The sequence below is a fragment of the Coptis chinensis genome, chromosome 1, assembly GCF_015680905.1.
Source record: "Coptis chinensis isolate HL-2020 chromosome 1, ASM1568090v1, whole genome shotgun sequence".
NCBI classification, from domain to species: Eukaryota; Viridiplantae; Streptophyta; class Magnoliopsida; order Ranunculales; family Ranunculaceae; genus Coptis; species Coptis chinensis.
In genome coordinates, this window is record NC_141456.1 from 30,968,027 (window position 1) to 30,994,770 (window position 26,744).

Sequence of the window (26,744 nt, forward strand, 5' to 3'; positions counted from 1 at the left end):
TGCAAATGCAAGTATTATACTAATCTTAAAAAGTAATTAATAGAAAATCGAATATGGATACAAATTAAACTAACCTCAAAGAATAATTAACGGAAAATCAAAATGTGGATGCAAATACATCAAACTAGCATCAAAAATAATTTGTCGGAAAATCAGAAAACTGATGCAAATGCATTGAGCTAACCCTCAAAGATTAAATTAACAGAAATCGGGAACTAGATGCAATTGCATTGAACTAACCTCAAAGAAAAATTATTTATAAATTGGAAACATAATGCAAATCGTGGAACTAATGTTAAAAAAAATAATTAACGGAAATCGGAAACCGGATGCAACTGCGAAACTAATCTAAAAAATACAACGGATACAAAACCTCAAGAAATAATTAACAAGAAATCGAAACCGGTTTGCAAATTCATTGAACTAACCTCAAACAATAATTAACGGAAATCGGAAAACTAGATGCAAATGCAACTTTATTTATCAAATAATAAACGAAAATCTAAAACAGGATGCAAATGCATTAAACTAATCTCACATAATAATTAACGGAAATCGTAAAAATGCAAATGCATTGAACTAACCTCGAAGAACAATTACCAAAAATTCAAATTCATTGAACTAACCTCAAACAATAATTAACGGAAATCGAAACTAGATGCAAATGCAACTTTATCAAATAATAAATGAGAAATCTAAAACAGGATGTAAATGCATTAAACTAATCTCACATAATAATTAACGGAAATCGAAACAGGATGCAAATGCATTGAACTAACTAACCTCGAAGAACAATTACCAAGAAATTGAAACTGGTTTGCAAATTCATTGAACTAACCTCAAACAATAATTAACGGAAATCGAAACTAGATGCAAATGCAACTTTATCAAATAATAAACGAAAATCTAAAACAGGGATGCAAATGCATTAAACTAATCTCACATAATAATTAACGGAAATCGAAAAGCGGGATGCAAATGCATTGAACTAACCTCGAAGAACAATTACCAAGAAATTAGAAATTGGATGCAAATGTATTGAACTACCGAAAAGAATAATTAACGAAAATCATAAACCTGGATGCAACCGCATTGAACCGATATCAAAAAAATAAATAACGGAATTGGAAATTAGATGCAACTGCATTGAACTAACCTCAAAATATAAATAACGGAAAATCAGAAACTGGATGCAAATACATTGAACTAACCTCAAAACATAGTTGGGTTATATGTTGTGGGAATGTCTCGATAAGTATAGTTTTACACTTAAAATGGTGTTTATCTTATCTCTTTCCGTATGATTGGGAACTCCTTGCTATTCAAAGTAGTCCAATATATATGAACTTCGCCTTATTAGGCAATATCACAAAACTTCAATCAAACTTCTATTATTAAACAACAAAATGAAGTTGAAGAGTTTTATCAAAGGTGAGTTCATTTTTTTTTTAATGGAGAGTGAGATTTTCACGTTATAAGAAATCTGGTTGAGTGATTAATATAATGTTAATATATATAATAGTTCTGCATATTTGCAAATACTTTTCAGAATAATTAATATAACAACACCCGTTCATAGATAATCTTTGAAGATTCCACATAGTGAGCCATGCATAATTTAAATAATAATTAATGGAAAATTGGGAACTGGATAATCTTCGATGATCTCACATAGTAAATTAAGCATAATTTACTTTTTATGTCATGTTTGCAATGACACTACAGATGGATCAGTAGAAATTGGTATTACACACCATATTGGATAATTATAAGGAAATTAGAAATTGGATTCAAATACATAATAGAGCTCAAAAGAGTGATTAACGGAAAATCGGAAACTTTATACAAATTGCATTAAACTAAACTTAAAAAATAATTAACTAAAATTAGGAATTGGATGCAAATCCTTAAAAATATTTAACGGAAAATAACTAATGGGTAATGCAAATACATCAAACAAACCTCAAATAATAATTAATGGGAAACCGAAACCGGATGCAAATGCATTGAACTTTACTCAAAAATAATTAACATAAAATAAAAAACCGAATGCAAATACATTGAACTAACCTCATAGAATAATTGGTGGAAAATCTAAAATTAAATGCAAATGTATTGAAAAACCTCAAAGAATAGTTAACGGAAATCAGAAACCGGATATAATTGTATCGAACTAACCTCAAGCATATAAATAATCGAAACTAGATCTTGGATGTATTGAACTAACTTTAAAGAGTTATTAATGGGAAATCGAAAAACTGATCCAAATGCAATGAACTAATCTCAAAGACTCATTAATTAAACATTGAAAAATGGATGAAATTGCATTGAACTAACCTAAATTAATAATTAATGGGAAAATATAAATTTGATGTAACTGCATTGAACTAACCTAAAAAAAATAATTAACGGAAATCGAAACTTGATGCAAATGCATTGAACTAACCTTAAAGAAAAATTAACATAAAATCGAAAATGGATACAACTGCATTGAACTAACCTCAAAGAATAATTAACGGAAAACCAAAAACTGGATGCAACTGCATTAAACTAAAATCAAAGATTAAGTAGTGGGAAATCAGAAATTGGATGCAAATGCATTGAAATAACCTAAAAAAATAGTTAACTAGAAATCGGAAGTCGGATGTAACTACATCGCATTGACCTCAATCAAAGCATAAATGTCCATTTTTTTAGCCTTCTCACATGAGTAATTACGAATAATTAGGAACCCAAAACGAAAGTGAGTTTATAAAAACAGACTCTTACATGTATGCAAACTGTATAGAAATTGTAAACTATCGAACTAACCAACAATTAACGGGAAATCAGAAACTAGATGCAGATGTATTGAACTAACCTAAAAAAGTAATTAATGGGTGATTGGAATTTGGATGCAAATGCTATGAACTAATCTCAAAGACTAATTAACGAAACATCGAAAACTGGATGCAACTGTACTGAATTAACCTTAATGAATAACTAACGGGAAATCATAAAGTGGATGCAATTGCACTGAACTAACCTCAAATAATAATTAATGGAAAATTAGAAACTTGATGCAACTGCATTGAACTAATCTCAAAGAATAATTAATGAGAAATTAGAAACTGGATGCAACGTACTACATTAAACTAACCTCAAATAATAATTAATGGAAAATCAGAAATTTGATGCAAATGCATTGAACTAATAACCCTAAAACATATTTGTATTATATGTAAGGGGAATAAATGTCTCAACAAATATAGTTTTGCATTTTAAGTAGTGTTTATTATAATTCTTTTATTGTGATTGAGAATGTCTTGCTATTCAAGTAGCTTCAATATTATCTTCGCTACATTAGGTATTCTCACAAAACTTCAATCAAACTTTTATTATTAAACCTAACAATAAAAAGAAGTCGATGAGTTTTATCAAGTTTTGATGCTTCTTTTTATAGCTATGCATAGTGGTGCAAGAAATTTAAATGAGTAATTAATATAATTTTTATATCTCATAGCTATGCATAGTTGCTAATATTTTTTAAAATAATTTAATATAACGACACCCGTTAAGTAAAACACGCTCATGTGATAATATTTTTCAAGTGGGAGTAGTGTATTCTTTGAGGATATGGAAACAATCAATCTGTTTTAGTGATTTGTACACATTAGTAAGCCGAGCGGTGATGATTTACCGCTAAATCACTATAAATCTAATAAAACTATTATACAAGCTAGATTGAGTTTAAGATAATTTGAAAATTATGGATTAATATTCTAAACCACAAAGTGAAGAGGCTATCTCAATTTGATCCCTTAGTTTCCAAATACTTATGCACCATAATTGTTGCTCATTAACGATTTTTCGGTTTATTTTCAATAAAAATATATTCTTATTCAAAAATTTGTCGCTAAATCACCATAAATTTAAGAAAACTATTATACAAGCTAGATCGAGTTTAAGATAATTCTATTTGAAAATTACGGATTAATATCCTAAACCACAAAGTGAATAGGCTATCTCAATTTGATCTCTTAGTTTCCAAGTACTTATGCACCATAATCGCTGCTCATTAACATATTTCGGTTTATTTTCAATAAAAATATATTCTGATTCGAAAATTTGCTGCTAAATCACCATAAATCTAATAAAACTATTATATAAGCTAGATCGAGTTTAAGATAATTCTATTTGAAAATTACGGATTAATATCCTAAACCACAAAGTGAATAGGCTATCTCAATTTGATCCCTTAGTTTCTAAGTTCTTATGTACCATAATCATTGGTCATTAACGTTTTTCGATTTATTTTCAATAAAAATATATTCTTATTCAATAATTTGTGTAAAACATTTTGTGAAAACCTTTTCAACACACAAAATATTTAATAGATCTCGGGCGTATGCCCGGGTCCAAAATCTAGTCTCTAGACTATATGATAGCCGGGTTTGTAGGAACCACACTTCTCAACCGAACAATGTATTTATAATCTCTCAATTTTAAGATTTTAGAACCACCTCCCTACATTTATTTAAATTACATCTCTCTTATTTATTAATTACAATTGGCTTCCTGATCTCTATTTAAATTGAACCACCTCCTTCTTCAATAATTTTAGGATAGTCTTCTTAATTTAAAAGCTAAAATTTATGTATAGGAATTGTATATCTTTCCCATTTTTAAAAAATTGTTTCTTTTTTCTTAGTGAGAAATTCACAAAAAATTGTTTCTCTTTAGTTTTTCTAACAATTTTCATTTTATTTCTTCACAACTTGGCGAACTGATGCGTAGCACAGGACACATGCTAGTTTGAACAGAAAACAAGAAGTTGACGAACGCCAATCAAATCGCGTAATAATCTTTGTAACAAAAATGACTTCGTCATTTATAAGTAGAATAAGTATACATGAAAAAAAAACTGAAACACCAACTATGACAATTTGGTCTCGAATTTTAAAAATATAAAACAATGTTCTTAACACTGCAATGCAAGAGTGCGATCTCGGGCACTGAGACTAATTAACCCTTTGACAAGTGGTCCGAATCTCACCTTGAGTACCAGTTAAGGGACTCAAGTTTCCCATTTTGATCATGCCAGTTGTGAAATCTGTCGCGAAAGCATTAGCATCGTCTGCGTACATCCTTACAATTGAGTCGGTTGGGCCATTACTAAACAGCGTCTGATCAGATATAAGGAGTCCTCTTCTGTTCATCAGTGCCTGGAAATAGTTGTTACCGAAACGAAGTGGACTTTGAGGGTCTAGAGGAGCTAAGTTACCATCTCCAGCAGGGCCAGTTCGAGGGCAAGTAGCTTGTCTAGCTGTTGCGAAGGCAGGATCAATGTTGGCGCCGCTGTAGATTCGGTCTCTGAATGTAGTGCAACGTGCGAAGCCTACTGTGTGGGCTCCAGATAAAGCGACCATCTCCCTAGCACTGAAACCTTTTCCCTGAAATTTACTGATAAGTAGATCAACAGTGTCGAATGGGGCGGGAAGGTCACTATTTGCACCAGCAAGGTTTGCTGTTCTTGCATCTCTCCTTCCTAATGGAACAGAATAACTTTGTCCTCCCATCTGAGAAATAATGCAATAACAAATTAAACTAGATTAGGAGCCTATCATTGCATCTCGAATTGTTGTTATTGTTGTTACGTCATAGGAGGGTCTGTTAAACATTAATTTTACAAAATTGTTTTATTAATTAACACTGAAAATTTGCTTACTTCAACGACAGAGTCACGAGCACTGATGGCTAGGATATCCGCGCATGACACTACACTGCGCCCGCAAGCTCTATCAACTTGTGCCTTTATGTTATCAATAACTTCAAAACCTCTAATTGAATCTTGATTAGCAAACGCGGTTCTTTCACCACCGGCCAAAAGTACTCCTCCATCACAACCCTGAATTCAATAATAACACAAATCAGTACATATAAAAATAAATATATACTACTTAGCTTCAATGCACAAGGAAAAGAAATAAATTGAATCACTTATATATTCACTTACATTAACAAAACAATCATGAAAGAACAAACGGAGAATAGACGCCCCCATTCTCGCTTCTCTATTGATAGCAGACCGTGTGGCTGCTCGAACTGTGTCAAAGACTGATGGGCATGTAGTCCCATAAAATGAGACTGAAAGCTGTGCTGAAGCTGGAGATGAAAATATGGTAATGAAAATCATAACAAGACTTATTGAGAGGGTGGAATGCATACTAAGAGCCATTGTAAGAAGACTTAAAACTTTTGTTCTTGTAAAAGAAATGTAAGATTATTGTATACGAGTGATTTGCATGGATTGCAATTGCTACTATTTATAGTAGTTATGAGAAGTGAAAGTCAAATAGATGCAGAAGCTCAACTGCCTAAAGACCATATCTTTTTTCAAATTGTGTAAGAGTTCTATAGTTTCAAACGACTGAAGGAAACGAGTGTTTTTATTCATATTTCCGACATAATATTGACCCAGCGCTGTGATACAAAAATTAAGAGCGTATAGTTTTGCTGACTTCTGCTTTGTTCTTTTTTAATGGAAGATGGCTAGTATATCTTCTTACGCGGAATTACACCTCAAGTTTCGTTAAAGTGGGGTCTTATGCTAGACTATTGTGTTTCATGGAGTTGGAGTTTCACCTTTCACACTTACACTTAATCCGGAAGTCTACATGATTGCTAATCTACAGCTTTTTTAATAGTTGATGACAAGATACTTTAAGTGGATTCCTATTTTGTTTGAAGTTCTACTTTGACATATTCTCAAAGATTGGTGTTCTTTAGTTCGATCTAGCTTCTGGATTTAGTACTCATAGTTGCCACTTGCTGGTATGCCTAAATAGTAAATATCATGATTCATGCATGCACATCTTGTTCGGACACTTAGTGACTCTTAGTCCGCGCTTAATATGAAAGCGCCATCTAGCTAATTAAAGATTCGAGTTTGTATATATACAAGTAAATCATAATGTTCCTTCGAATGTCGTCGTTTATCTTGATAGGTAGTCCCACGACAAGTAGACAAATTAAAGTTCACTGTCAAAATATATATATATGAAAATTCAATAGAAAATATTCCTGCCACTATTCTAAAACTAAAATTACAAAAGTTAAATGAAAATTGGCATTAGGGAAACTAAGAGAGTGATTTTTTGCTCCCAGCGTTCGTGCCTCCAAGAGCTCCAAGCGAATTACAAGCCACACACGTATCACCAGTTCCACAAAAAAGGGGAAGTTAAGATTATCAAAAATTTCAGTTTTACTGATTTGTCCTTCTTAAAAAAAAAGGAAAACAAAATCAAAAGACGAAAACGGGGCGATGGAATACAAAAAAGAATTTGAACAAAAAGATAAAAAGATCGAACCTCTTCATCTTTTTCCCATACATATTTCCCAGTTCTCTTCTCCAATCCAAAAACGAACACTTCTCTCTCATAAAAAATACTTCCTATGCATGAGTATTATTTAGGTGAAACAAACATATACCCAAAGTTTGTCAAGGTTTAAAGTTAGTATTTGAATGAGAAACAATGATCCTACTTTGTTGCAGATTTCCTATTGAATTTCCATAATAACATCATTTTTCAAAAGGTTCAGTTGTTTGACATAGTAACAATGCATATTTGATTATCAAAGATGATGTAGGATCAACCAAATCCTAACCCCTCGATAAGAGATAACAAGTAATGAATACATGTACGTTTCTTTATTTAAATTTTTTCCTTTTTTAGTTAGGAGGAGGGACAAACATGTAAATTCAGAACTTTTGAGAATCTTCTGCGAGCTGTAGCTTCCTTTTTTTGTGGAACTAGTGATACGTGTGTGGCTATTAATTCGCTTGGAGCCCTTGGAGGCAAGAACGCTGGGAGCAAAAAATCACTCAAACTAAGACACGTTTTAATCTCTCAAAGTATATTGCTATCCAAAATGATCTAAATCTATCATGTATTGCTAAACAATCTTCACGTTATAACATGAGGAGCTATCCCGTGATGGAATATAACAAGTGTATATATATGGCACATGCGTGATGATGAAGTCAATTTTGTAGCTAGCAGATGATAAAGCTGCAAAACATAGTCTTGGCTTAAACACACAATAGCATTGTAAAGGAGTAAAACTTTACATATAAACTTAGAGCGTGATAATGAGAAAGTGGTTGCATTCTTCTTTAATTTGGAGAAGAGTTGCCTACGTATCAAGTCTTTTTTGCCAAACTCGAATCAAATCAATTGTAGTTCCTACTTCCCTTTTATAATTGTATAGTAAGATTGTCTCTTCATTTTCTATATGAAGTCGTTACAAAGTAATGACCTATTGAACTCTTGCACTCTTTAATTTCTATTAATGATTGTCGTCCGTTAAGCTTGACCTTTGAACTGTTTGTTAGTTGAGATTGGTTCGGTTCTTTGTGCCAATAATGAAATTTTAATTATGGTTGAACTGGTGTAGATATTCATAGGTCTATGAGTATATGTTTTGATATGTTTAAGTCGTGTGCTCGATCTATCCCTCTTGGAGTAGCTCTAGATCGTATACTAGACTTCAGATTAATATGATATTGAACATGTGGTCAGTAGTGATTGGTTGAGAATGTAGGGTACTAACTATATATATATATATATATCTAAGGAGACCTACATGGATTTCCAACTGGGAATCGGTGTAACTTATTACAATTTTGAATCCGGTTAGTTAGGAAATGTACTGTAACTAAGCCAACCCGACCTCTTGTAAGTGTAACTTTTTTCATTTGAATACAACTTACATACTAATTTGGACAAAATAAATTGTATATACGGCCTTACTGCAATTTGGATTTGGTGATATGAGCACTTTCGCCTACTCGTACAACCAAGGGGGCTCGAGCCCATGTAAAGTACTTAGACCACGGGCCAAACTTGGCAGTTGGGCTTGGATTGGCCCGTCCAAGCTGCACCACTAGAGTATTAGTACATCTAATCTAAACAGTATAAAAAAATCTGTGTGGGTGGGTAGGGGTGCAAGTGGATATCCAAATATTCGAATCCAATTTGAATTCGTATTCGAAAAATCGGATATTATTCGAAAATTTCCGATTCGGATTCGGATTCGGATATTTTTTTTATGTCCGAACTGGTTTCGGATACTGATATATCCGCATCCGATAATATCCGATCCGATTTAAAAAATTAATAGTTATTATATATAATTCATTTATTCATTTATTCATTTTTTTATTGTACAAAATATTATATAAAATCATAAACTAATAATATAAAACTATAATAACAAAATAATAATAATAAATGACAAATATAATATTTATACTAGTTTTTATAGTGGTAAAATGAATTATTCAAAACAAATAAAATTTTAATTAATTTTAATTTTTGGATCGGATATTATCCGATATCCGTTTCAGATATCCGAAATCGGATTCGGATAATTTTTTTAATATCCGTCGGATTCGGATTCAGATATCGGTATAAATTTTCGGATTCGGATACAGCCATATCCGCATCCGAACCTATCCGTTTGCACCCCTATGGGTGGGGGGTGAGCAATAGTGTCATAGTGATTCTGATTTTGTCACGTTGGCAATTTCGTAATTTGCATATATTACGGGGGCATTTCCATTATTTGGCCCATTAACTTATTTTATATTTTTTTCTTTAACTATTTTGACGGCTAGCCGGCCCCACACAAATCAGACACATCAAAATTGTTTTTGTATTGTTTTCTACGATCCCACTTAAATTAGTTTTTGTTGAAAAATTGTGCAATGGCATATATATATATATATATATATGACAGTGTTTAGAAAACCGGACCAGACCGGTAATTGAACCGGAGTCCGATCATAACTGGTAAATTTTCGGTTCGGATATGTAAAAACTAAAGTTTTTAGTTGGACCTTCGGCTAAACCGTAGTTGAATCGGTTCAGTTCTAAACCAAAAAAACTAGACCACCCTTATTATATTTTTTTATCTTTAGATATATATTATAGATATACCCTCTTAGCTCTATTTTTTGAGCATTCACAGAGTTTCCAATATTTGTAAAACTCTTTGACTAATTATGAAAAAACCAGACTCCAGTTTTTTCTAAACTCTATTACTAATTACTAAAAAAAATATGATATAAAGAAGGAAACAATCCCATCTAGAGTTTCATAGATTCTCCAACTTTTCCTAAACATTATAGTAATTATGAAAAAATAGGAGACAGAAAACTAAATTGCTAAAAACAATAGTTTTCACCGAAAACGATTTTTCTAAAACCCTTACGCCACGAAGAATAGTTTCTACACTAATCTTAAGTGAAGTTTAATATAACAAAGTTTCTTTTTAGAAAAAGACAATGAAATAACGAAGGAAAAAATAAATTGAGTTGCCTGAATATTTACTTTCTATATTTGTTAACTACACATGTGACTGGGACAAAAAGGAAAAATAAAAGTCAACTAATCATAAAATAAGTAACGGTGTACAATCAAAACTAAACGGACAACAAATAAAATTGAATTGTATGCACTATATGTCTATATGGGCCTAAAGAAATAAAGTTTGATAGATTTAATGCATCATCCACTTTGGATGCAAATTCATTGAACTAACCTCAAACAATAATTAACGGGAAATCGGAAACTAAATGCAAATGCAACCTTATCGAATAATAAATGAGAAATAAAAAATTGGATGCAAATGCATTAAAATAATCTCAAAAAATAATTAACGGAAAATCAGAAATTGGATACAAATGCATTGAACTGATCTCGAAGAATAATTAATAGGAAATTGGATGCAAATGCATTGAACTAACTGTATTGAACTAACCTCAAAAAATAAATAACGGGAAATCGGAAACTAGATACAACTGCATTCACTATACCAAAATAGGATATTCTTAACGGCGCATAACCGTTACTAAAAATATTTGTAACGGTTTATTTTCGTAACTGTTTGGGCGTTATTAATATGTTAAGTTATTTACTTACGATTATGAACCGTTACAAATTCTTTTTAGTAACGGTTATTTAGCGTTACTAAAATTAATTACTAATGGTTTTCTAAACTCAATCGCATTAAATATTTTCACAAATAGTAACGGTTTCCTTCAATTTCTAACAGTTTGTACACGTAGCTTAATGAAGATATTAGTAACAGTTATGAGAAATTAGTAACGCTTTTTCGTGTAGTATGTGTTGCTAATTGAATAATTTACTAACGGTTTTTGCACCCATTTCTAACGTTTTTCCTACTTTATAAGTGTTACTTAATGAAGAGCTTAATAACATTTTTTTGCCGTTACAAAACAATTTCATATTGAAAAAAAAATTAATTTTCTCGTGCCACACGTTTACCACCTTCACCAATCACTTGCATAAAATGCCCCCATTTTTTTTGAAAATTCCACAAAAGTTACCAATTAACAAAAAACCTCACAAATACATCCAATCAAGTATGTACTCCTTTATATTACTACAAATCACAACCAAAAAGTCATACACATAAAGAACATGCGAATTCGGAAATTTGATGCACAAGAAATAAACATTTTAGATTTGTCAGGGAACTCATCCTCTTTTTCTTCGACTATCTAGGCCTCGACACTCCATAAATCTTGAGTCCTGAGAATAAGATAAATTAAAATACGTAAGACAGGCAAAATGAAAGAAACATCCATACTTGAATTCAGTGAATGCTAATTTCAAGTCTAATTCCAAATATTACCCAAGTATCTCAAAAACTTTCCAACCAAATGATTTTTTGCAAGACAAAACCTATATGAGTGCAAAATGCCATAATCATACTATTTAATGTTGAAACAGTACCAAATATTCGCTAAAGTGAAAAGTCTATTACAACTAAGAACGTAAAAAAAAAAACATCCCAGCCAGCAAGGTGTTTGACTACTGACTAGTAGTAGTCCTAGTTAACTAATGTAGCAACAACTAAACTTTTCTTATTTAAAGGACTCTAGTAGAACAACAACCAATGCACCCTAAATAGCATCTTAATACCTTACTAGGCCACAAACATACCATTATGTGTAAGCCTGCATAGTACACAATGTTGGCACCTGAACAACATTCCATACGATAACACTTTAATAAACCACAAACAACTTCCACCGAAGTCTTGCACGTTATTTAACTTTGAAGTAAAAAAGAAATAGAGGTGATCCATAAAATGCATAAACATTTGTTCGTTGAAAGCTAAAAAAGGTGTTAATGTTACCCCATCAACAATTCTCTTCACTACATTAATTAGTGGTACCCAAAACTTTCTCTTAACTTTTAAGACCTAAATTAACATCAATAACCATCACTATCTCACCATAATCAACAAAACAAATAACAAGACTTTTACACACCTTTAGTAGTAGATTCCCAATGTTGAGTGAAAACTGTCTAAGGCACCGCCATCCTCCCTCCTTTATCTGGGCATGGGACTAGCATTTCAAACCAATAATATTGATTATTAGCAACAAAAAAAAGGACCTAGTTTGAAGGATTTTTTTTATCTCAATAATATTGATATAAGCATGACATCCTCAATAAGCTAGATTACATTTTCATGATACCCGTTTATCACAATTTTGAATTTTCCTTTTCGAAGGTAGAAATCTGATTTCCTGCCAAGCAAAAGTAGCCTAAAAACCCAAAATCGGCATGCATACCTATGTTACATGGACAAGCCATTTTAAAAGACTCAAGACCAAACACAATTCATGATGGAGATCACACAAATTCAATACCGAATTTCATAATCTGAAGACAGAAATATAATTAAAAAATAAAAAAACGAGCACAACTAGAAGTAGAAATTTTGCCCATTTTCAGAAAAGACCACCAAAGTACAGGAATTAATAGAAAAAAACATAAATATAAAAAGAAAAAACCGTACCTTTGCTGCGAACCACAGTTATAATACTGAACAAAGAGAAGAATATACATAACCTTCACAGTAATCGAGTAAACGAAAGAAAGAGAGAGGTTAGTTTACTGAAAAAATTGCAAAATTTAAACGGTAGTGAAGCCCTATGTAATAAAAGGAAAACAAAAGGAGAATTACAAAGTATTTACGCGACAATGAGAGCAGCGGAGAAACATAGTGTACTTGCGGTGGCAATAATACAGCGATATTCTGACAGATCGCAGTTCAAACTTGCATTATTGCATGAACATATTGTTTCTGGACCACATCAAATAAAACGAAATCAACACTATTAATCAACTCCCTTATTATACTTGTAAAAGGGAATATATTTCAGCAGTTAAATTAAAAATAATAACCATAGAAAAAGCAATAAAGAAACCCAATAAAAGCTAAATAAAGGAAAATAAAATCAAGAATTAAAAAGATTGCAATTAAGAACTTCTCAATGGTAGTAAAACACTCTAAAAGTTACAAACCAAGTCTTTTCGTCATTCAAATTGAGGGGTTCTACTAATCGACGAACCATTATTTGAAATCCAAAAAGAGAATTAGAAAGGAGAAAAGCTCATAAAAGACTCTAATTCGTTTCAAAATCCTAATACTCTAAAAGCTTAATCACCAAACCTAAGATTCGAAGATATCAGCACTTTGTTCTATGTACCTGACTGCTACAATGCAGGACACAAAAGCTTACACAAGAGCAGACCTCCATGTCGATACCAGAGAAATTCTCCCACGTAATCATATAATGGACCTACAAATAAGTGGAATCATTAGTAAGGAAAACCTCTAGACTGCTTCAAGTACATAAATAGATTGATACTGCTACTTGCACAGGTCATTCATATAGCAGGCATAACTTGACTTATAGAATGTATCAGCAACATGATCTGGGAACTTAGTTAGGTACGCATCTTGTCCCAAATAGGCACAAATCAATGATGAAAATACAATGCAGGAGAAACTAATCTGCAGAATTATAGTATAGAAGTCATTGTTTGGAGTCTTACCGGAAAAATGTTACAACTCAAAGTTACCAAGTGAAAGAGATTGAAAACTTTGCCCCTGAACATAGTACAAAACTTCTCAGTAGCTAAATCAGCGAGTTTATGAAAATCCATACGGACAACACACTTTACTTACTTGAATTGATCGGACAGAGAAATGTCCAAGATCAGCAAACATTGCTTCCGTTCCTGATGAAGTTTACTTATAATTACTGAAGTTGATCTAAGGACAAATGTATAGATAATAAGTAAATAAAGAATGAGCGAGCCAGATGCAAACTTTCTAAACCGTATTATTGCTTACCTGTAATACACAGTATGACTCCACCAAGCAATACCCATGCGTGCTTATGATTTCTGAAAATAGTCTATTATGTATTTTGGATTAAAAGCACGCAAGATACCAATATCATACTTGAATATGTTGTAGAGACCAATGCTGGCTATAAAGGAACACCACAAGATGATGATTGGGGAAAATGAATAGCCAACTTTATCAGTCCCAAACTATTTGGTAGAAAAGAGAAGGATCAAGATTACCACAGCAGAGATGCCAACAACAGCATCTAAGAAGAAAAAAGTTGGAGAAATGGTTCAATCAAGTTTCATTAGTTGCAAAGTTACATTACATTCATATAAGACAGTATAAGTTGATATAGTTAGTGCTTGATAATGAGTGGATGCTGCAGGGTTTGAGTACAAGTACTTTGATCAAGGGACTTTGTTGATCGCTTGATACCACTCAATCGCAGAAAAAAGCACCGACGGCGAAGATATAAACTGGTCAAATTTGGACTATAAGCATTTGTATTGGATGAAAATAGCTGGTAGTCTATACAACTTACCCGAGATAGATGGAGTCAAAATTTCATCTCCAATCACCAAGGAACAACCTAGAATCGTGACAAGCAAGAGCATAACTTGAGCCACTTTACTTTTCTCCAGCTTTTCTTTTATTTTTCGAGCTCTCCTTAACTGGTTTGATGGTGTATCTACAAGGAAAACTAAAGGGCTCGTGCACTAGGCTTCAGTATATTTTAGCATAACAAGTTCAGTAATGCCTAAGGTGCTTGTTTGGCATGCTTCAATAGCACATACTTCTCAGCAGTGTGTGTCAGGTATACATGGATGGATAACCAAGAAAACTAATTGACAAGACACGAGTGGCAACAACTAGGACATGTCAAAATGATGCCAATGTGATTCTGTAGCACACGAGTCAATATATCCTTAACCTAGATTTGTACCATCTTCAAACAAGTATGTCTCATTGCTCTAAACATCTAAAGTCAATTTATATTTTTCCAACTCAATCAACAACAGAAATACCATTGGAATTTATCTGACAACATCTATACTCTACCCTACTTATTGCAAAATGATACATATTCTACATAAGCCATCCAACAATTAAAGATCATTTCATAAAAAGTACAGTTCTAAATAAAACTAATCCACATTACGACCAAGCACTCAACTGGCATGTTATTACAATAATCAATACAACTAAATCAGACAAGTAGATATGTGTAATCTATTATCGATGAAATACAGTTAAACACTAATAATGTCACTCCACAATTCTATATCCCCTTATACAAAACAACAATACCATAGATAGTCATTTGATACTATAGATAGTCAACTACAAGCCGGAAATCTGCTCATTTTCTGAAAAAAAAAACCCACCAAATTACTAGATTTAATTGAAAAACATAATGAAAGAGAATAAAAAAATATATATATATATATATATATATATATATATATATATATATATATATATATATATATATATATATATATATATATATATATATATATATATATATATACCTTTATATTAAATCAAGATATAATCTTGAACCAAGATAAGAATTGGAAAATTAGTGAATCAGAGATATTACTACACATTACATACGACAATATATACTGGAGTAAAACATATTAAAGAATCAAAGTTAGTTTATTGAAAAAATTGTAATTCCCTTGATTTAAACCAAGAAAATAAAACATATCACCACTAAAATCATGAACTCCAACACTCATCGAATTACATATATAGAACACATGATACATGAAAATAAAAAATCGGATTTTTCCATTGAAGAACATAATATATCAAAATAAAATCGAATTTTTCCAATCGATGAATACAAAATATTAAAATAAAAAAATCATACCTTTGGTTTTAACTGAAACAACTAGCACCAACATTTATGGATTAAAGTCCACACAGTGTGAAAAGGGTGAAAAAGAAGAAATTATATTACAAAAATTATCATCAAACCCTAGAAGAAGAAGAAGAAGAAGAAGGAGAAGAAGAAGAAAGGGAATACTACCGGATAGCAATGGCGCGGCGGTGGCAGAAGTGTTAATTGGGTTTAGAGAGAGAGAGGTGATGAAAAAACCAGAAAACAAAATAGCATAAGAGATATCATTTTTAGATGGGGAAGAGAGCGTGATCTTTTTATTTTTTCCCTCTCCCCTAAAAATTCTAATTTAGGCCACTCAAAATTTATTTTTGGTCTTTATTTTTTTATTTTCTAAAATAATCGTAACCCTTACAGTTTTTTGACAAAACAAAAGTTTTAAAATAACGTTACAAAATAATTCTCAAATCAGGAAAAAATTAACGTAACACTTTATATATAATGTTAACTCCCGAAAACTGTTAGGAATCTAGTTACGCTTGAAAAACGTTAGGAACAAAAAAAGTGTGCGTTACTAATATCCTGTTTTGGTGTAGTGATTGAACTAACATCAAAAAATAAATAATGGAATTGAAAATCAGAAACTGGATGCAAATGCAATAAACTAACCTTTTTTTTTGCTTGGTAAGTGTAAATTGAATTAAGGAAAGAAACGAAATAAAAGAACTGTGTAGGAGTGGTAGAATCTACATGCTATACGATGTAGGCTCAAGATATTATAAAATAGCAACCATATGGAACCTCCCATTCATATAGCCATAGGGGTCTGCCATTTGATACAAAAGCCTCATTCTCAACTAAGAAAGATCCAAATTTTGTCGCCTGGTCTGCGGCTAGGTTAGCCTCTCTCCAGTTGTGCGACACTTTCAAGCTTTGCACCTTCGTCGTGCAAATTTTCCATCTGCATAGGAGTTGCCAAGGGATGCCCCTGAGTTAAAAGCTGTGACAGCTACTGCCGAATCTAATTCCACCCAGAGATTATTGCTTTATCCTTTTGAAAGGGCAAGCTCCACACTCTCCAATATAGCCATGCACTCGGCTGTATAGTTGTCTGCAATTCCGATACCCTTGCTCAAGAGTAAGACAAAATCACCATGAACATTTCTAAAGGATCCACCCAACCCAGTTGGACCTGGGTTTCCTCTAGAAGCCCCATCTGTGTTGACCTTAATTTGATCACCAATTGGAGGAAGCATTAAACTAACCTCAAAACATAGTTGTGTTATATGTTGTGGGAATGTCTCAATAAGTATAGTTTTGCATTTAAAATAGTGTTTATCTTATCTCTTTTCGTATGATTGGGAACGCCTTGCTATTCAAGTAGCGTCAATATGAACTTCGCCCTATTAGGCAATCTCACAAAACTTTAATCAAACTTATATTATTAAACAACAAAATGAAGTTGAAGGGTTTTATCAAGGGTGAGTTTTTTTTTAATGGATAGTGGGGTTTTAACATTATAAGAAATTTAGATGAGTGGTCAATATAATATTCATATATAATAGTTATGTATATATAGTTGCAAATATTTTTCAGAATAATTAATATAACATCACACGTTCGTAGATAATCTTTGAAGATCCCACATAGTGGGTCATGTATAATTTAAAGAATAATTAACGGGAAATCGGGAACTGGATAATTTTTTATGATCCCACATAGTAAATCAAACATAATTTATTTTTATGCCCTGTTTGAAGTTGATATTACACACCACATTGGATAATTAAAAGGAAATCGGAAACTGGCTTCAAATACATTGAACTGAGCTCAAAGAGTAACTAACAGAAAATCGAAAACTTTATGTAAATACAATAAACCAGACTCAAAAAGTAATTAACTAAAAATAAAAAACTGGATGTAACTGCATTAAACTAACGTCAGAGAATAACTAACGAGAAATTAGAAATTGGATGCAAATCTTTGAAAAATATTTAACGGGAAATTGGAAACGGTATGCAAATACATCAAACAAACTTCAAATAATAATTAATGGGAAATCAAAAATTGAATGCAAATACATTGAACTAATCTCAAAAAATAATTAACATAAAATCAAAAACATAATGCAACTGCATTGAACTAACCTCATAGAATAATTGGCGGAAAATCAGAAACTAGATGCAAATGCATTGAAATAACCTCAAAGAATGGTTAATGAAAAATCATAAACCAGATGTAATTGCATCGAACTAACCTCAAAACATAAATAATAAAAAACTAGATGCACATATATACATTTTTTGATGGTTGATGCATATATATTGAACTAACCTCAGAGTTATTAATGGAAAGTCAGAAACTGTATGCAAATAATGCAATGAACTAATCTCAAATACTAATTAACGAAACATCGAAAAATGGATGCAACTGCACTGAACTAATCTCAATGAATAATTAATAGGAAATCATAAATTTGATGCAACTACATTGAACTAAAAAAAAATAATTAATGAGAAATCGAAAACTTGATATTGAACTAACCTCAAAGAACAATTAACTAGAAATCGAAAATTGGATGCAACTACATTGAGCTAACATCAAAGAATAATTAACGGAAAATCAGAAACTAGATGCAATTGCATAAAACTAAAATCAGATATTAACTAATGGTAAATCAGAAATTAGATGTAATATCTTGAGGAATATTTAACGGGAAATCAGAAACTTGATACAAATGCAATGAAATAACCTCAAATAATAGTTAACTAGAAATCAGAAATCGAATGTAACTGGTCGAAATAACTTCAAAGCATAAATAACCAGAAATTTGAAACTAGATGCAAATGCATTGAATATTGAACTAACCTCTAAAAATAATTAACTGGAAATCAGAAACTGGATACAGATGTATTGAACTAATCTAAAAGAGAAATTAATGAGAAATTGGAATCTGGATGGAAATGCAATTAACTAATCTCAAAAACTAATTAACGAAATATCAAAAACTGGATGCAACTGCACTAAATTAACCTTAATGAATAACTAACGAGAAATCATAAACTTGATGCAACTGCACTGAATTAACCTTAAAGAATAATTAACGGAAAATCGAAAACTTGATCTGTTGCGTTGATCAACTAACCTCAAAGAATAATTAATGGGAAATCAAAAACTAGATGCAATAACTACATTGAACTAACCTCAATGAATAATTAACAGAAAATCGAAAACTTGATACAAATCCATTGAACTAATCTCGAAACATAATTGTATTATTTATAGGAGGAATATAATGTCTCAACAAGTATAGTTTTGCATTTTAAATAGTATTTATCATAATTATTTTATTATGATTGAGAGTGTATTGCTATTCAAGTAATTTCAATATCATCTTCTCCACATTGAACATTCTCATAAAACTTCAATTATTAAACCTAACAACTAAAATAAGTCAATAGGTTTTATCAAGATTTGGTGTTTTCTTTTTATTGAGAGTGGTGCAAGAAATTTGAATGAGTGATTAATATAATTATCATATATATCTCATAGTTCTGTATAATTGCTAATATTTTTTAAAATAATTTAATATAATGACACCCGTTCGTAGGACGGATTCGAAAACTAGTAATATAATAAAGGTGGGTGGGGTGAGCCGGTGAGCAATAGAGATTCTGTTTTTGCTACGCTGGCAATTTCGTAATTTGCATATGTTATGGGGGCATTTCCATTATTTGGCCCATTAACGTATTTTATGTTTTTTTCTTTTACTCTTTTGACGGCTAGCCCCACAAATCAGACATACCAAAGTTGTTTTTGTATTGTTTTCTACGACCCCACTTAAATTAGTTTGAGGATGGCTAGCGTCCTACCTCTTTAAGGGGTAGGACCATCCTAACCCGCATACAAACATAAGAAATGACTGGTTCACCTCTTTAATAAGTTATGCCTTAAACCAATCAAAAACATTAGATCAGTGAGTTAACTCACTCATCTTCTCCAAAGTATAAACCAAAAACACAACACAATAAGAACCACACATTGACCCACTTGTGACGGCCCTCCACCACTGGCTTAAACCAAAAACCAAATCAGTTTTATTCGGTGGTGACTCAAGCACTAAACTACACTCTCTTGAACATCATCGGAATTTCATCTTTATACTTTTACATAGTTTTGGTATTTTTGGGTGGACCGATTCGATTTGGTTGTTTCATATGTTTCTTTCTTCATGGAGTTAAACATTACACTTTCAGAGTGGATGATAGAGTAGTTAACGTGAAAATTTAATGGGTGCTTCAGCCACTGCCAATAATCACCGAAATTGTATTTCTTGAGAATATTAACCCCATCAGTTGATAACTAACCAATCTTTGTTTTACCATGAAAATATGACTTAAACTTCTTGTGTGTGTTCTGGCAGTTTATGTTGTGCCTGTTCAATTTCGTTTAGTTTTTTAGTTTTACACGCAATTGTGCCGATTTATTTTTGCTAGCAAAAAATGAGAGACATGAGGGGCAGAGAGGAGAGAAGAAGAAGATACTGACTTATTCCTAATTTTTTGGAAACACCCACAAAGTTGAGACGTTACCAAGTTACTACATTTTGTTTGTGTGCGGGTTAGGATGGTCCTACCCCTTTAAAGAGGTAGGACGCTAGCAATCCTCAATTAGTTTTTGTTGAAAAAATGTATAGTGCCGTGTTTAGAAAACCGGGCCGGGCTGGTAATTGAATTGGAACCGGTAAATTTTCAGTTCGGGTCTGTAAAAACTAGAGTTTTGGGTTGGACTTTCGGCTAAACCGTAGTTGAACCGGTTGAGTTCTGAACCAAAAAAACTAGACCTCCCTTATTATATATATATATATATATGCAAAAATTCAGCCTTTAATTCAACTTTTAAGTCCAACGATTTTACTTTGGATTAATTTACAATGTATGGCTAAATGTGAATGTGCCTGAATGTGCCTATCCCTCCTATATATATATATATATATATATATATATATATATATATTTTTTTTAAAAAAAATAATAATATGGGGAGTTGAACCTACCATGATAGTCCAAGCTCCGAACCAACATGCTATAATATGCTTCTTGTACAAAGATTTATAATACCAATTAATGTTGAATTGAAACATGTATTTATTTATTTTATTATTGTAATTATTAAAAAAATTGTTAAGTCTAACCAAATAAAACTATGGTTGAACCATTTCAACAAAAAATCGGTTCGATGGTTCGGTTTTCAAAACATTGGGATAGTGGCTAGTTTATGGCATGGACCAAAATATCGCCGATATATCCGATATATCGCCGATATATATCGGTATTTTGGTACACCGACATCGATATTTCCGACATATATCCACCGAATATAGAACTCTTTTTTTTCCGATATATATGGGAATTTTCGATATAAAACTTTATATCGCCGATATAATCGATATTTCCGATATTTACGATATATATCGGTTGACTTTTTGACCATTTTTTAATATAAATCCGATATTTCTAATATATTTCCGATATTTCCGATATTATTATATGTCCGATATTTCTGATATTTTAAATAGTTTGGAATGGTCACAAAAAATGGATATATCCGATATATATCGGTTTTTGGGTACACCGATATCGATATTTTGGGCCTTGGTTTATGGTTAAAATGGCAACCTCGCTTCTAAAGTCTATCCACAAACCACAATCAACTGCCATCCAAAAACTCAAACCTAAACGTACTCACTTCACAACGTGTTTCTTCATCTATAACAAAGTGTCCACCCTACCCAAATTTGGGACTAGGACTGTTAGGCAGCTGACGTCCATAAGGTACATATCACAGTTTCACTCTAGGCTCTAGCTGTCAAGCCATAACACTTCACTAGGTGAACCCATACTCGCATTCAATTTTTTCAATATAATGCACGTTTAATTTGCAACCCAAGACACAAGTGTTCTCTAAACTTTTTCATAGATATATGGCCTTCTGTTTGTTAGTGTTCTTGATTCTTACTAGTATTGGAAGAGAAAATGTAGTGGCACATGGTTCATTCACTTCATTGACATGCAACTTCCCAGCTATTTTCAATTTTGGAGATTCAAATTCGGATACTGGTGGTGGATCTGCAGCATTTTGCGCTGTTCCACCGCCTAATGGAGAGACGTTTTTTGGCAAGCCTTCTGGTCGATTCTGTGATGGGCGACTCATTATAGATTTTATAGGTCAGTACTACTTTACTTGCACATTTTTTCTGCCACATTGTATGTTTATCAGTGTTTGTTGATATGTTAATTTTTGACCGTATGGTGTTGAATGCAGTTGAACATTTGGGACTCCCGTACCTGAGTGCATACTTGGACGCTGTTGGAGCTGATTTTCGTAATGGTGCGAACTTTGCAGTGGGAGGAGCATCTATTAGGATGGGAGGCTTTAGTCCTTTTAATCTGGGTGTTCAGCTTTCTCAGTTCCAACAGTTCAAAGCACGGACCATCGACCGATATAAGCAACAAGAAGGCAAGCATTTCCTCTACTGAGAAACTATAAGGAAATATATTATGTCGCTAGTGTCTAGGGAGCTAGTCCTAAACACCGCCGATAACTCTTACGGACAAGGATTTTGTAGATTTTAAACCTTGAAATATTAGAATAAAGTAAAACAGCCCTCTTTAAGAAGGTTATCTTGGTGCGCGCAGGCGCGCAGCGCGCTTCGATCACATCTTGACTGTTAGGTCCTTATCATTTCTCACGTCATTATTACTTGGTAGTTAGAATACTTTTAAAATGTGCATGATGCAAGGAGTAAAATGTCCCTCCAATATGTTGTTAAGAGTTTAATCAGCGTATGATGTTAATTTTTCAACTTTCGTCTCGTGTTCAGAAAATATCTCTGCTTTTAAAGACAATCTCCCTAAACCAGAGGATTTTTCAAAGGCTCTGTACACATTTGACATTGGACAAAATGATCTTACTTATGGTTTCCAACACACTACAGAAGATCAAGTGAATGCCTCTATTCCTGACATGCTTGATCACTTTTCCACAGCCCTACAAGTAAGTCAAGCTACCTTTTAATTCCACCACTCTTAACATAACAAAGGTATGTTCCACTACTGGTTACAATGTCATTTGATACATAGTGAATTCATCTCACATTTTTATGTTTATATTGTGTGATTTCAGCTACTATATAAAGAAGGGGCAAGGGCATTTTGGATTCACAACACAGGTCCCATTGGTTGCTTGCCATACAGCGTTATATACTACCCTTCGAAGTCTGGTAATGTGGACCAGAATGGTTGTGTGAATCCCCAGAATGAAGTAGCTCAGGCATTCAATCACCAGCTAAAGGAGAGATTGACTTGGCTAACCACTCAGCTCCCACACTCGGTGTTAACATACGTAGACTTGTATTCCGCTAAGTATGCTCTAATTAGTGATGCCAAACGACAAGGTAAATTCATGCTTCAATAATGCTTGAAAATTGAGTATAGGTTGGATTGAGTATAATGCAGGACTTTATGCTCCATATAATGGCAGGTTTTGTTAATCCTTTGAAATTTTGTTGTGGGAGTTACTATGGTCACCATGTTGATTGTGGTAAGAGAGTGACCATCAATGGTACTGTATATGGTAATCCATGTACTAATCCCTCAGCTCATATTAGCTGGGACGGCATACACTATTCTCAAGCAGCCAACAAGTGGATCGCCAACAACATCATCAGTGGCTCATTGTCAAACCCACCGGTCGCAATCAATCAATCATGTTATATCAATGAAAATTTAGTGTGATGATGACTTGCGTTGCGCTGTTTGTTATCTAGTAATTTGACTATTAGCTTCTTTATTCACAATATAGTAATAATGTGAAAGCTTAATAGTCCCTGTTTCATGGAGGAATGCCATAAGTACTAGGATAATACAAGTTTAACTTCTTGCCGTTTTACTTCCAACCACCTCTAGACAATGTACTCAATGAGATTATAGATGAGGATGATGCCCGGCATTGGATCAATATATGTAAGAAACCCCAGTTGATCAATACAGGTTTAGGTCTGCCTAACCCCATTACTTGTTAAATACACTTCTTGCCGTTTTTTTTTCTGAAGAATGAATACCACAAGTCAAACTTGTATAAATTGGTGTACGTACTACTTCCTTCCTGCTGGAGAACAAGTATGATATGTGGTAGTAATCATTTTTTTTTCTGGGAATGTTGTGAAACCATCTTGCACTGCGGTGGTTGATGTTGGCTTAGAATGAATAAGGTACTTTGTTTTGGACCAGCGCCTTGATGACTCCAAAATGCAAATGTAGACATTGTGATGTATTAGTTCCGTTTTAAGAAAGTTAAAAACGTAAAGTGAAGCTGAAAAATGTAAAATATAGCGAGATTTATTCAATGTCCTTGCGGAATGTTATCACAAATACAAAATACAAAATACAAAATTACATCCAGCTCTGAATTACCATTAGTTTGACAAAAATGAATTGAAGCAAAATTACATGCATGATTTACTTGCAAAACATGACTTGTTAATCTTGTCCAGCAAGGGAATTATCTGAGAGCCAGGCAGATCGACCACTTAGTTGATCCTTCTACAATTTGTTCGAATTTCTCCTTGGTTACCAGTAAGGGGACTTAAATTCCCCAGTTTCACCATAGAATTTGCAAAATCACTCAAGAAAGCTCTGGGATTGTTGCTATATGCTCTTACAATAGAATCCGTCGCACCACCATTGAACAAGACTTGATCGGAATGAAGTAATCCTCGTCTATTGATCAATTCTTGATAATAACTATTTCCAAACCGGTTTGGACTTTGTGAATCTAGAGGAGCTAAATTATTGTTTCCATTTGGCGAAACACGAGGACAATTTGCCTGAAGTGATCTCGCATAACCACGATCAATGTTGGTTTCATTGTAAATTCGGTCCCTATATAATACGCAACGTGCTTGGCCAAGGGTATGTGCACCAGACAATGCGACCATTTCTCGAGTAGTAAATCCCTTGCTTTTGAACTTTGCAGCTATTGGGTTCAGATCCTCAAAAAATGCTGGAAGATCAGTGGTTCTAGCTGGACTTGGTGCTCTAGCATCTCTTCTTCCTACTGGGATTAAATAAGTTGGTCCCCCAAGCTGTTGCAATTAAAAAGAATAAATAAATATATATATAAAGATGGACATGATGAATAATGTTGAATGCCCGTTTAGGACATACTATCGATTTGACCAGGAACCTCCTGTGGCTAGATGAATAGTTCTAATTCACATCTCTAGGCTGTAACGTACATTCTTTATATTATAAATAGATTAATAATAGGGTTAATAATATATCTTTACTTGTGTGCCAAAAAAAATGACGAATACTGAACGTACGGTTGTACGGCAGTTCAACAAACTTGCATATTCAAAATCCAGTATAATCCCATTTTGTATTGCCTGATCGAGTTAACTTTGTGTGTTTCATGTTTTTTTATTGACAAATATAGGTGAAAATTATCAGACTTTTCTACAATGCCAAACACGTACAACCTTTGAAGGCTGTGAAAACTTAAAAGCTAAGCAATCTGTTCTCTCTTGTTGTGAACCGAAGCTAGACTCATCTTTTCGATCATCTATTTCATTTAGATTCTGTTTTAGCCAGTTTGGTTTGTAACAGGAAAAAAAGGGAAAAAATAGAAAGAAAGTAAGAATTGTGTTGAAATGCAATGTAACACACATATCACCATTGTTGATACTCACTTGTGCAACAGAATCACGAGCTGCAATTGCAATAATATCCGCACAAGACACCACTACGCGTCGACAGGCTCTATCAACTTGTGCCTTAATGTTATCAATCACCTCGAACCCTCGTAGTGAATTAGCGTTACCTATTTGACCTTTTTCACCCGGAGTTGATGCAGTGTCATCCAAAAGTACTCCTCCATCACACCCCTGCATGAGCCATTTGTAATATTAAAACCAACAAAAAAATAAACATCAACAGAAAGTATTTTTGAACTCATGTACGTCTATGGTGACAATAAACAACTCACGTTTACAAAGCAATCATGGAAGAAGAGACGTATTAAAGAGGCCCCCATGCGTGGTTCTCTATTGATAGCCGACCTTGTGGCTGCACGAACTGTGTCGAATACTGAAGGACATGTCCTACCATAAAAACCAACTGAGAGCTGTGCCAAGACTGGGGATGAGATGGTTATGATCAATAAGCTGAGGATAGAAAGCAAAGTGTACTTGTTTGAGTAACTAATAAAATTGGCCATTGTAAAAGTGCTCTAAAAGCCTCTTTGTTGTTCGTGATGGTGAGATATTCTTGGATATCATTTGAGTGGCATAATGTGGTATATATACTAACAGATTGTTACTCGCATTTCAAGTATTATAATAATCTAATAAAACATCAAAAAATCTATTTCAGCACGTCTCCGGCCTCTTAACAACTTTCCCTTAAGAATTAACATGTTGAGGCTTTCAACAGTTTTATACATATGTTAAACGACATTGTTTGATCTCATGCATTGTGTCCTGTTTCCTAATGGTATTTAATATTCGCCCAAAATTGGCTTGTTGAATATCAGGGCACTTTGAAGCAGTGTTTAGAAAACCGGACCGGTGGTTGAACCGACCGATTGGAACCAGTAAATTTTCGGTTCGGTTCAG

The 26,744-nt window shown here is 33.1% G+C and overlaps 3 protein-coding genes across 3 annotated transcripts; 1 reads left to right on the forward strand and 2 right to left on the reverse strand.

The window, feature by feature from the left end:
• Window positions 1-4,845: 4,845 nt before the first annotated feature.
• Window positions 4,846-6,442, reverse strand: LOC147523430 (peroxidase P7-like). Its single transcript, XM_086598527.1, has 3 exons — window positions 5,996-6,442; window positions 5,708-5,887; window positions 4,846-5,558 (listed from the first exon to the last, which is right to left on the reverse strand). The coding sequence occupies exons 1-3, from the start codon at window positions 6,215-6,217 to the stop codon at window positions 5,001-5,003; spliced, it is 960 nt and encodes a 319-aa protein (XP_086454653.1). The 5' UTR covers window positions 6,218-6,442; the 3' UTR covers window positions 4,846-5,000.
• A 15,319-nt stretch (window positions 6,443-21,761) lies between these two features.
• Window positions 21,762-24,359, forward strand: LOC147523431 (GDSL-like Lipase/Acylhydrolase superfamily protein). Its single transcript, XM_086598535.1, has 5 exons — window positions 21,762-22,296; window positions 22,394-22,588; window positions 22,953-23,125; window positions 23,255-23,525; window positions 23,612-24,359. Exons 1-5 carry the CDS (start codon window positions 22,053-22,055, stop codon window positions 23,863-23,865), a joined length of 1,137 nt encoding a protein of 378 aa, XP_086454661.1. The 5' UTR covers window positions 21,762-22,052; the 3' UTR covers window positions 23,866-24,359.
• A 91-nt stretch (window positions 24,360-24,450) lies between these two features.
• LOC147523432 (peroxidase P7-like) lies at window positions 24,451-26,413 on the reverse strand. Its single transcript, XM_086598544.1, has 3 exons — window positions 26,117-26,413; window positions 25,821-26,015; window positions 24,451-25,214 (listed from the first exon to the last, which is right to left on the reverse strand). The coding sequence occupies exons 1-3, from the start codon at window positions 26,345-26,347 to the stop codon at window positions 24,660-24,662; spliced, it is 981 nt and encodes a 326-aa protein (XP_086454670.1). The 5' UTR covers window positions 26,348-26,413; the 3' UTR covers window positions 24,451-24,659.
• Between the last annotated feature and the right edge of the window lie 331 nt (window positions 26,414-26,744).

Coding starts and splice junctions, on each gene's coding strand:
- LOC147523430 (XM_086598527.1), bottom strand. CDS start 6,217: ATGGCTCTTAGTATGCATTCCACCCTCTCAATAAGTCTTGTTATGATT. Junction 5,888..5,995: donor TTCATGATTGTTTTGTTAAT/GTAAGTGAATAT, acceptor TATTGAATTCAG/GGTTGTGATGGAGGAGTACT. Junction 5,559..5,707: donor CTCGTGACTCTGTCGTTGAA/GTAAGCAAATTT, acceptor ATTATTTCTCAG/ATGGGAGGACAAAGTTATTC.
- LOC147523431 (XM_086598535.1), top strand. CDS start 22,053: ATGGCCTTCTGTTTGTTAGTGTTCTTGATTCTTACTAGTATTGGAAGA. Junction 22,297..22,393: donor ACTCATTATAGATTTTATAG/GTCAGTACTACT, acceptor TGTTGAATGCAG/TTGAACATTTGGGACTCCCG. Junction 23,526..23,611: donor TAGTGATGCCAAACGACAAG/GTAAATTCATGC, acceptor ATATAATGGCAG/GTTTTGTTAATCCTTTGAAA.
- LOC147523432 (XM_086598544.1), bottom strand. CDS start 26,347: ATGGCCAATTTTATTAGTTACTCAAACAAGTACACTTTGCTTTCTATC. Junction 26,016..26,116: donor TCCATGATTGCTTTGTAAAC/GTGAGTTGTTTA, acceptor TGGCTCATGCAG/GGGTGTGATGGAGGAGTACT. Junction 25,215..25,820: donor CTCGTGATTCTGTTGCACAA/GTGAGTATCAAC, acceptor TAATTGCAACAG/CTTGGGGGACCAACTTATTT.